Here is a 10,000-nt window from a genome sequence, read left to right on the forward strand (position 1 = left end):
TGGATGCGGCTAGTATAATTCACCTTTTAAGGTCGCGGCAGTTTCCTGCCAGCCACGCTCGCCTCGCCACGCATGAGGCGGTACTAAATCTGCAACGGGGAAATGGAGGACGGGGCACCGCGGCTGAGCTGAGTCGAGCCGGGTAGAGTCGAGAAGGTACCACGTAGTGGAAAAACCGCCATGAGTAGTGTGGTGCCGCGGAGACGTGCACAATGGGATCAAGTCCGGACCGAACTTCTAAGCTAAGTTCGGCTGGCATCCAGGCTAGGCTTTCCCGGGGAAATGTTTTTTTAAATAAGCATGTGACCCGTTTCAATGCCTCAAAGTATCAACCAGAACCGTAATCGAAAGGAAAAATCCGAATAGTTAAAATCCACCCACTCCTCAGGATCTCTACTCCTTCATTCCTCCGCTCACTCCATCTCTATCCTCCGTCAGGGATCTTTTTTCGCCGAAGAACAACAACAACAAGAAAACCAAATCAGGTTTTTGTCCCAAGACAAAAAAAAAAAGCTGCCGGGACGATATCTGTCTTTTTATTGGCTCGTTGGTGCAGCTGAATGCCTTTTCTACCCAGAATTCACAGCTTTACTTCACCTCGGGATCATCCACCTTCATTGGATTCTGTTTCTTTTTGTCCTTCATGCTACAGTGACTAAAGAATGAGATCTGTCTGTGGTCCTTCGTGCTACAGTAGCTATGTTTCCATCCACACGTTTTTATCCGAATTAAGTGATATTGAATGAAAAATGCCATTATGGAAACAGTAAAATTCGATAGAATTTCATGCATATCGACTCAAATGAAATATGTTCGGTCTCATCGGATTTTTATCAATTTATATTAATCAATATATACGGCTTATGCGATAAACGCTGATGGAAACGTTATTTTCCGAATAAATTAATGAATTGCGATTAAGTTTTAGGTCACTTTATGGTTGCAACCCGCCACAAAACGAAGAAGAAGTTTGAGTTCATTCCCGCCCAGTATTTCCTCTCTGTCTGCACACATGACGGGCGTCAACAAAGACATGATGGAAGTGGACGAACGAGGAGACGAGAGACTTTTTGAATTTAATTTACGAGCAAAATATAACGGCTATTTTAGATAGCAAAAATAGAAATGCCATAATTTATCAAGGAACTAGCGAAGGAAATGACCAACAAAGGTTACGACAAGCCGTGGGACGTCCTGCGGAGTAAATGGAAGGCGCTCAAACAGCGATACACGTCTCAAAAAAGATAGATAAAAAGATCATTTGATTGACAAGTGGATGGAAACTTAGCTAGTGACTAAAGAATGAGATCTGTCTTTGGTCCTTAGTGCTGCAGTGACTAAAGAATGAGATCTTATATCTTTGGTCCTTCGTGCCACAGTGACTAAAGAATGAGATCTGTCTTTGGTCCTTCGTGCTGCATTGACTAAAGAATGAGATCTTATATCTTTGGTCCTTCGTGCCACATTGACTAAAGAATGAGATCTGTCTTTGGTCCTTCGTGCTGCATTGACTAAAGAATGAGATCTTATATCTTTGGTCCTTCGTGCCATAGTGACTAAAGAATGAGATCTTTTGTCTTTTTCCTGGATCTTTTTCTCGCTCTAAAGACTGTGGATCAGCCTGGCTGCCATCTCCCCAACAACAGACCCAGACCGGGGAGGAAACGTAGACAGAGCGTCTGCTCGGCCGCTTTTTAAAACTACAAACACTATTGTTTTTTTAAAACCAGACTTTTATGCTGAAAGGTCAGCGTACTTCCTGTGAATGCTGGTCTGCTGACCCCTGGTGGCAGCGGCCGGTAACTGTTTTAAACATTCAAAGCAGAAAACTTGTCATGTAAATGTAAATATGCAACCCAGTCTCACGTCAGTTCGTGAAACGGTCACGTAATTTTATCTATTTTGTATCTATTTGTCCGTACACAGGACACGTTTATCTCGGGGGGGTTTTCGTGGTGGTCAGCACGTTTTTTAGACTAATGTATTTCAACGGGAAGCATCTTTCGTGATCGCAGCACGACTGCGTTAGGGCAGACTGATCTCATGAAGTGGCGTATGTATGACACGCCAATTCGTATGCCATTTTCGCGTGTTATCAAGACGCATAATCGCTTTTTAGCGTGTTTATCAACGCCGTTTGGCCTCCGTTGACTTACATTACATGTGAATAATCGCCGTAGCGAGTAGTAATGAAAGGAGGGAGGTTGGGTAAAACCTTCCCCCAATGTTTCTTTCCTAAACCCAACCGTTTGTTGTTTTCCTAAGCGTGTGACGTTGGTCACCGTCGTGTTTTTTGTGTGTTTTTTTGTGTTACCAAAGCCTTTCCCAATGTTCTTTTCCTAGACGTTGTTCTCGCGATAACGCGCCATGTGGCGTGTATGTTTACATCCGCTGTATACAGCATAGACATACACGTGGATAGCTCAAAATGCGTACAGCTAACACACCATTTGGCTTTAAGAAAGTGGCGTGTATGTTTACGCAAAGTCATGATGCCACGTTGGTTAGGGAGTAGTATGAAATGCCAAAACTGTGCGAAGGGAGGTTGGTTGGGGGGCGGGGTGGGATGGGTCAAACAACACAGGACTTTCACCCAGGTGTGACGTGTCCTTTCCCTGTTCTTCTTTTCCTAAACAACCGTCCGTATAGATGCTTCCCATTACGTGCTGACCACCACGAAAAAACCCAGAGATAAACGTGTCTGTGCACACCGGGGGGGGGGAAAACTCATTTTCCCAGAGGGCCACACTGGAGAAAGAGAACCACACCGAGGGCCAGACATGGAGAGTTTATTGGCGTGCTTTTGTTACTGCATGTCACTTATTTTTTTCACATTTTGGTAGCCTTTTGTTTCCGACTTTATTGTGGCTTTCTCAGACATTTGTCACTGTAAATTTGTTGCCTTTTCCGACATTTTTGTACGCTTTTTGTCGCATTTTTGTTGACATGAAGCCTACAAAAGTCACCAAAAGAGTTCCCGATGATACATTATTTTTTTTTAACAACAATCTGTTTCACAGCCTGAATATGAAAACTCTCTCTCTGCTTCTCGGGGGAACTTCTGAGTCTCAGAGTCGGCAAATCTGCCCAAATTCTGCTTTTCAACAGAGGTGCGAGTCTTCACTGATCTCCCGATTCGATTACGATTATCATGTCTTCGATTCGATATCTCGATGCATCACGATGCGTTAAATACATGTTTCTATTAAAGCCATGTAGGATATTTAATTCATAGCTTTTCAAGCTTCAAAAACCAAACATTCTGCAGAGCTCTAATACTAAATAAGTTGGATTCATAAAACTATACAGCACTGAGCACATGGCACCTCCTGAATGTGCAAAACATACCAGAATATGTAAACAGAGATGTTGTTAGGCCTACATCAAATTGTAAACAGAAATAATCGATTATGAGCTAGCCGATTATCGATGCAGCATCGTCCACGATTTCATGCACGGATTATTTGATTAATTTCAACACCTCTACTTTTGAATGTCAAGTAATTTGCAGTTCAAAAAAACACTTTCCATGTGTTTTTCGGTTCGGCGCACAACTAGGGTGGCCAAAATGTATTGTGAACCCAAATTTATATATATATATAGATTACAAATGACGTGACCGTTTCACGAACTGCCGCGAGATCGTGTCGAAATATGAGACTTTCTTAACGTCCTGTTTTCCTTTTTCTTCTCGTGTCTCGTGTGTGAAGCCGTAGGGACGATAGATTAACAGTCCTACCAGAAAAATGCAGTTTTTTTAGTGATTGTCGCGGGGTAAAAATCCTTGATTATGCGGCACGTTTTCTTAAAAGATTCGATGGAAGATGCTAAATATATTTATGCAATTTTATGCGATGAAATTGCGGGAACTTGCAAAAAACAAAAAAAAGAAGTGATTTCTCCCCAACACCCAGCTTTTCGATGATGTTCACGTCGTATAATTACGTCACTTCATAACGTTCCCATGGCAACAGGGGAACATGGCTGCTCTTGTGTGAAGTAAACGCAACATTTTTCAACTTTCTGTTAAAGGAATACTCCGTTTGTTGAAATAGTTCTTATCACGGTCTCCCCCGACTGTAGGTAGGTGGGCCGACGCATTGTTTGTCTCAGTGCAAGTAATTAGGTTGTTTTTTTGTCTTTTGTTGGCTCACTTTTACTCACAACATGCTAACCGGCAACATAGGATTCAATTCACTACGCTAAGCTAACTAGCGGCGGCGCTGCCGTTGCTGCACCGGACTAAAACAATTCATGCACAAAAAATGCGTTGGCCCACCTATCTACAGCTAGAGGAGACCCCACCTATCTACAGCTAGAGGAGACCCCACCTATCTACAGCTAGGGGAGACCCCACCTATCTACAGCTAGAGGAGACCCCACCTATCTACAGCTAGAGGAAACCCCACCTATCTACAGCTAGGGGAGACCCCACCTATCTACAGCTAGAGGGACCCCACCTATCTACAGCTAGAGGAGACCCCACATCTACAGCTAGATGAGACCCCACCTATCTACAGCTAGATGAGACCCCACCTATCTACAGCTAGAGGAGACCCACCTATCTACAGCTAGAGGAGACCCCACCTATCTACAGCTAGAGGAGACCCCACCTATCTACAGCTAGAGGAGACCTCACCTATCTACAGCTAGAGGAGACCCCACCTATCTACAGCTAGAGGAGACCCCACCTATCTACAGCTAGGGGAGACCGCGATGAGCCCTATTTCAACTAACGGTGGAGTATCCCTTTAAGATATATTATGGGACTTTTTTGCAATGAAAATGCGGGGATTACGAAATCATGCAAGCCCCACATTTTGCGCGGAAATCGGCAAATTATGCGGCGAAAGTGCAGCTTATTTGGCCGATTATGCGATCACATGATCTCGTTTTTCTGGAGGGACTGACTCGGGTGTGTTTTCGTTCATAAGTCTTCTGTAGAGTTGAGTTTTGGGGAGTCTGACTTTTGGTACATTCATACAAAACAAACTGCATACATGTCCGTGGCATCTGTAACTTTACCCGCTGGGTCGTTGGCTTCTGTTTTTTGCAGTTAAGTTTGGAAATCTGGCCGTGGCCACGTCGTTTTGACCTCTTAACTCTCCCGTTGTCTTCGGGGTCAAATTTGGCCCATTTTCAAAAAGTTTCTCTATCAGAAATTTGGGGTTTTCTTTCAACCAAATTGTCAAAAAATAATAACGTGGATGGTTCCCTACAGCGCTCTTCACGAGTTCAATAAATGATCAGTTCACTACTTTCATTGAATTTGGGTGTTTTTATGAAATTTTATAGCATTTGAGAAACAAAAAGAACAAAAAGAAGCTTCAAAAACGTCCAAAAGGAGCCGAAGAAATCGACTAAAACATCGTCGGAAAAGCACAAAAGTGTCGAAAAAGACGTCCAAAACGTTGAAAAACTAATTTTTAATTTTGACTGAAGAACAAAAAGTTGCTTGTTGGTCGACAGGATTATTATTAATATTATTTTATTATTATTTTATTTTTATTATTATTTTATTTTTATTTTATTATTAATATTTTATTTTTATTATTATTATTTTATTATTAATATTCCATGTTTAGTTATTAAGATGTTAAAGCAGAAACCTCAACAATAGTTTCCTGTGTCTGTGTGTCTGCGTGTGTGTTTGTGTACGTGCGTGTGTGTATGTGCGTGCGTGTGTGTTTGTGTACGCGTGTGTGTGCGTGTAAAACTTTTGACCCTAAAATGCCTCTGGGCTTCAGGAGATTATTATTATTATTATTCCATGTTTAGGCATTAAGATGTCGGAGCAGGTGTGTGTGTGTGTGTGTGTGTGTGTGTGTGTGTGTGTGTGTGTGTGTGTGTGTGTGTGTGTGTGTGTGTGTGTGTGTGTGTGTGTGTGTGTGTGTGTGTGTGTGTGTGTGTGTGTGTGTGTGTGTGTGTGTGTGTGTGTGCGGTGTGTTGGAGCAGAAACGTGTGATAGTTTCCTCTGAATCTGATGCAGAAACACTTTGAGTTATTAAAATAGTTTTGATCTATTTATTTGGGGGGGCAGGGTACGACTGAGAGGTTTCATCTGTCACAATAAATGTGGTCTGTATCCTGGAGACGTCTGTCTGGTCTGGTTTAAAATATATTTCACTCACACACACACGCACACAGAGATACACAGACACACAGACACACACGCTACTTACCCGCAGAGATAAGAACACAGACACACACGCACACAGAGATACACAGACAGAGACATAGTCAGTGATATACCTTTTTTACAGCTGAACTCTGGGACAAACATTGACTTTGATCAGCTGTTGTCTCATCTTCATCAGAACGTTTTCACACCGAGAACCTGAAATCTACCGGCTCTGATCTGGTCTTCATCGTGGGTGTGTGTCTGTCTCTCTGTATGTGTGTGTCTCTGTGCGTGCGTGTGTGCGTGTGTCTGTCTGTGTCTCTTTGTGTGTGTGTGTGTGTGTGTGTGTGTGTGTGTGTGTGTGTGTGTGTGTGTGTGTGTGTGTGTGTGTGTGTGTGTGTGTGTGTGTGTGTGTGTGTGTGTGTGTGTGTGTGTGTGTGTGTGTGTGTGTGTGTGTGTGTGTGTGTGTGTGTGTAAAAAGGCTCCAAAAACTGTTACCCTCAATATCTGAAAATATATTTCTTTTGACATTTTTACACTTTTTTGACACTCAAACTTCTGAAAAGCATCAAAATAATTCCTAAAAACGTTTTGAAAAAGCAACAAATTGTCCAAAAAAAAAACCCTTAATGTTCTAAAAAGTGTCAACAACACATCTAAAGGATCAATAAACTGTCACAAAAGCTTAAAAAGAAATAAATTCAAAGACCATCATACATATGTACTATCAGGATACAAATGGTTGTTATAAACGCACAGCGGTCGTCTCTCCCACTCCCCCCCGCCTGCACCTTCCCAACAGCTGCTGATCTTAATGAGTCTGTTAAATAAAAGCCACTCAGCTGGAACTCAAACAGCAGTTAACATTCACATTAATCAGCTTTTAAACACTAAAACATGCAGTTATTAGTCATCGTGACAGGTATTAATCACACTCAACAGTTGGTCCGGTATTAATCAGCCAGACTCCGATTATTATTCTAAGTGTCTGACAACATTATGGATAAAGGATCCCTACAGAGACAGACCTTTTAGTTAAAGAGTAAGATCCTTTTAGTTTAACATGAAACAGCCCGAAATCACCATCACCAAACTACACCAGACTCCATGTAAATAATCAGGACTTTATCGTGCGTAAAACACGCTTCATTCAAAGTGGACAGAAACTAAATAAAACTATCAAAAGCCGTCTTGGTTCATCTTTCCACTGTTCCAACAATCACCACTCTGGTTTGGTTGAAATTAACCCTTAATTCACCCATTTACATGTGGAGATATGCTGGCTCTATACACGCTAAAAGTCCTGATTATTTACATGGAGTCTGGTGGAGATATGCTGGCTCTATACACGCTAAAAGTCCTGATTATTTTCTGGAGTCTGGTGGAGATATGCTGGCTCTAACTACAGCTTAAAAGTCCTGATTATTTACATGGAGTCTGGTGGAGATATGCTGGCTCTATACACGCTAGAAGTCCTGATTATTTATATGGAGTCTGGTGGAAATATGCTGGCTCTATACACGCTAAAAGTCCTGATTATTAACATGGAGTCTGGTGGAGATATGCTGGCTCTATACACGCTAAAAGCCTGATTATTAACATGGAGTCTGGTGGAGATATGCTGGCTCTATAACGCTAAAAGTCCTGATTATTTACATGGAGTCTGGTGGAGATATGCTTGGCTCTATACACGCTAGAAGTCCTGATTATTTACATGGAGTCTGGTGGAGATATGCTGGCTCTATACACTCTAAAAGTCCTGATTATTTACATGGAGTCTGGTGGAGATATGCTGGCTCTATACGCTAGAAGTCCTGATTATTAACATGGAGTCTGGTGGAGATATGCTGGCTCTATACACTCTAAAAGTCCTGATTATTAACATCGAGTCTGGTGGAGATATGCTGGCTCTATACAGCTAGGAAGTCCTGATTATTAACATGGAGTCTGGTGGAGATATGCTGGCTCTATACACGCTAAAAGTCCTGATTATTTACATGGAGTCTGGTGGAGATATGCTGGCTCTATACACGCTAGAAGTCCTGATTATTAACATGGAGTCTGGTGGAGATATGCTGGCTCTATACACGCTAAAAGTCTTGATTATTTACATAGAGTCTGGTGGAGTTTGGTGATATTATGTTTTCCCAAATTAATGTACAAATTGCTAAGCTTACTGTTATCAAATGTCTTGAAAAACAGTTCATATAGCTGGTGTAAATGGAGCACCCCCCCCACCCCCGACCCCTCCCCAGGTTTGGGTTTCCAACATCTGGCTCTGCCCCCTGTTAGAATGGCCGCATAGCAGTTGGATAAGTACAGCAGGAGGCTTGAGGCAGAGGTACGGTGCAGATCAACAGGTGTTTATTTCCCCAACAATTAACACAAACATGTACGCCATGATTGCGACCAGCAAACTGAACATCACAGGCAGCATGCGGTCCAGACAGCAGCAGCGCTAAGAGGAAAACGGGCAGCCTTTCATAGCCTGCCACTGACCTTATTTCGACCCTACCATATTACAAGTTAAGTCTGAAATGTACTTAATTTGAACAGTTATACAAAATACAACCAACACATCAAATACATCTCTACTGTTATTTCAGTTTACTTACATTATGTTACCTAATCCAATCAAACATAGTTAGTTTAGCAAGTACAGTCACTTAAAGTACTCCAACACCCCTTTGCTACATGAAACATGGTCTCTCCCGGAACCTTTAAAATGGGGCTCGATACGCTGGGGGACTCTTTCAGCCTGAACACTCTGGAGAGGAGACACAACAGAGGTGAGACAACAGCAACTGTCACTACCCAAAGTGAGTAGAGTGCAGATGTGAGTTGCGCATGCGTCACTTTGCGACAAGTAACCTACAAGATGCTAACGGCGGTTTGAGCTAACGTTAGCAATCAAGTAGCCTACTAGATGCTAACGGCGGTTTGAGCTAACGACTAGATGCTAACCGCGGTTTGAGCTAACGTTAGCAATCAAGTAGCCTACTAGATGCTAACGGCGGTTTGAGCTAACGTTAGCAATCAAACAATCATAGATAGCTAAAACGTTTTTGAAATGACTGCTAGCTACAAGTTAGCAATCAAACACAACATTGGCTGTCACTTGAATGGCGTTTTGAGCTAACGTTAGCAATCTAACAATCATAGAGAGCTAAAACGTTTTTGAAATGATTTCCATCTTCTGTTATTGTATGTAAAGAGAAATGTTTATTATTTTACAGATTTCACAAATTTCAGTAAGACACGTTATGCCGTAAACAGTTTAAATCTGAGCATGCGCTACTCAAACCTGCAATCTACTCACTTTGGGTAGTGACAGCAACCGTTAACCTGCATTCACCAGCTCACGGAGTGTTTCTCTTGACAGAGCTGGCCTAATAGAATAATGTCATCATGGTCTTGTCTATATGAAAATGGTACAATTTTCTCAAACAGTATAGGTGCTGTTGTCCTTTCCTCACAATTTTCCTGGAAATTTAATTTGTAGTCAATACTTGTCCCTAGCTATCTATAGGATTGTACATGATCCACTAGTTGACCATTTATAGTTATAGCCTCATATCCCGGAGTTTTCAAAAATGCGTGCGTGCGTGCGGCGTGCGTGCGTCTTGGCGTCGTGCGTGCGCGTCGCGTGCGTGCGTCACGTGCGGCGTGCGTCGCGTCGCGTGCGTCCAAAACCTTGACAGAGCTGGCCTCAGATCAACACCAGCTGCAACCTCCACCAAACAGACTGTTAATATTTTCCAATAAACATTCAAAACTGTTGTGCCTCAGTTTATTTAATCCAATCAGAGCGTCTCTGCTGCCTCCCTGATCCACAGGAAGCCCAGCTGGGTCCCGAAGTTGAGTCCATCTCCCGCGCCC

At 42.5% G+C, this 10,000-nt stretch overlaps 2 protein-coding genes across 2 annotated transcripts in view; both read left to right on the forward strand.

The window, feature by feature from the left end:
- lmln (leishmanolysin-like (metallopeptidase M8 family)) overlaps window positions 1–10,000 on the forward strand; it is a 41,634-nt gene that overhangs the window by 22,682 nt on the left and 8,952 nt on the right. The gene's annotated exons all lie outside the window — the stretch shown is intronic.
- LOC120569475 overlaps window positions 8,823–10,000 on the forward strand; it is an 18,703-nt gene continuing 17,525 nt past the window's right edge. Inside the window, exons 1-2 of the mRNA XM_039817334.1 lie at window positions 8,823–8,910; window positions 9,911–10,000. The exon at window positions 9,911–10,000 is cut by the window's right edge and continues 85 nt beyond it. Of these exons, the coding sequence (XP_039673268.1) occupies window positions 8,823–8,910; window positions 9,911–10,000 (178 nt within the window). The remainder of the gene's footprint in view (window positions 8,911–9,910) is intronic.

Source organism: Perca fluviatilis, chromosome 12 (assembly GCF_010015445.1).
Source record: "Perca fluviatilis chromosome 12, GENO_Pfluv_1.0, whole genome shotgun sequence".
In the NCBI taxonomy this organism is placed as follows: domain Eukaryota; kingdom Metazoa; phylum Chordata; class Actinopteri; order Perciformes; family Percidae; genus Perca; species Perca fluviatilis.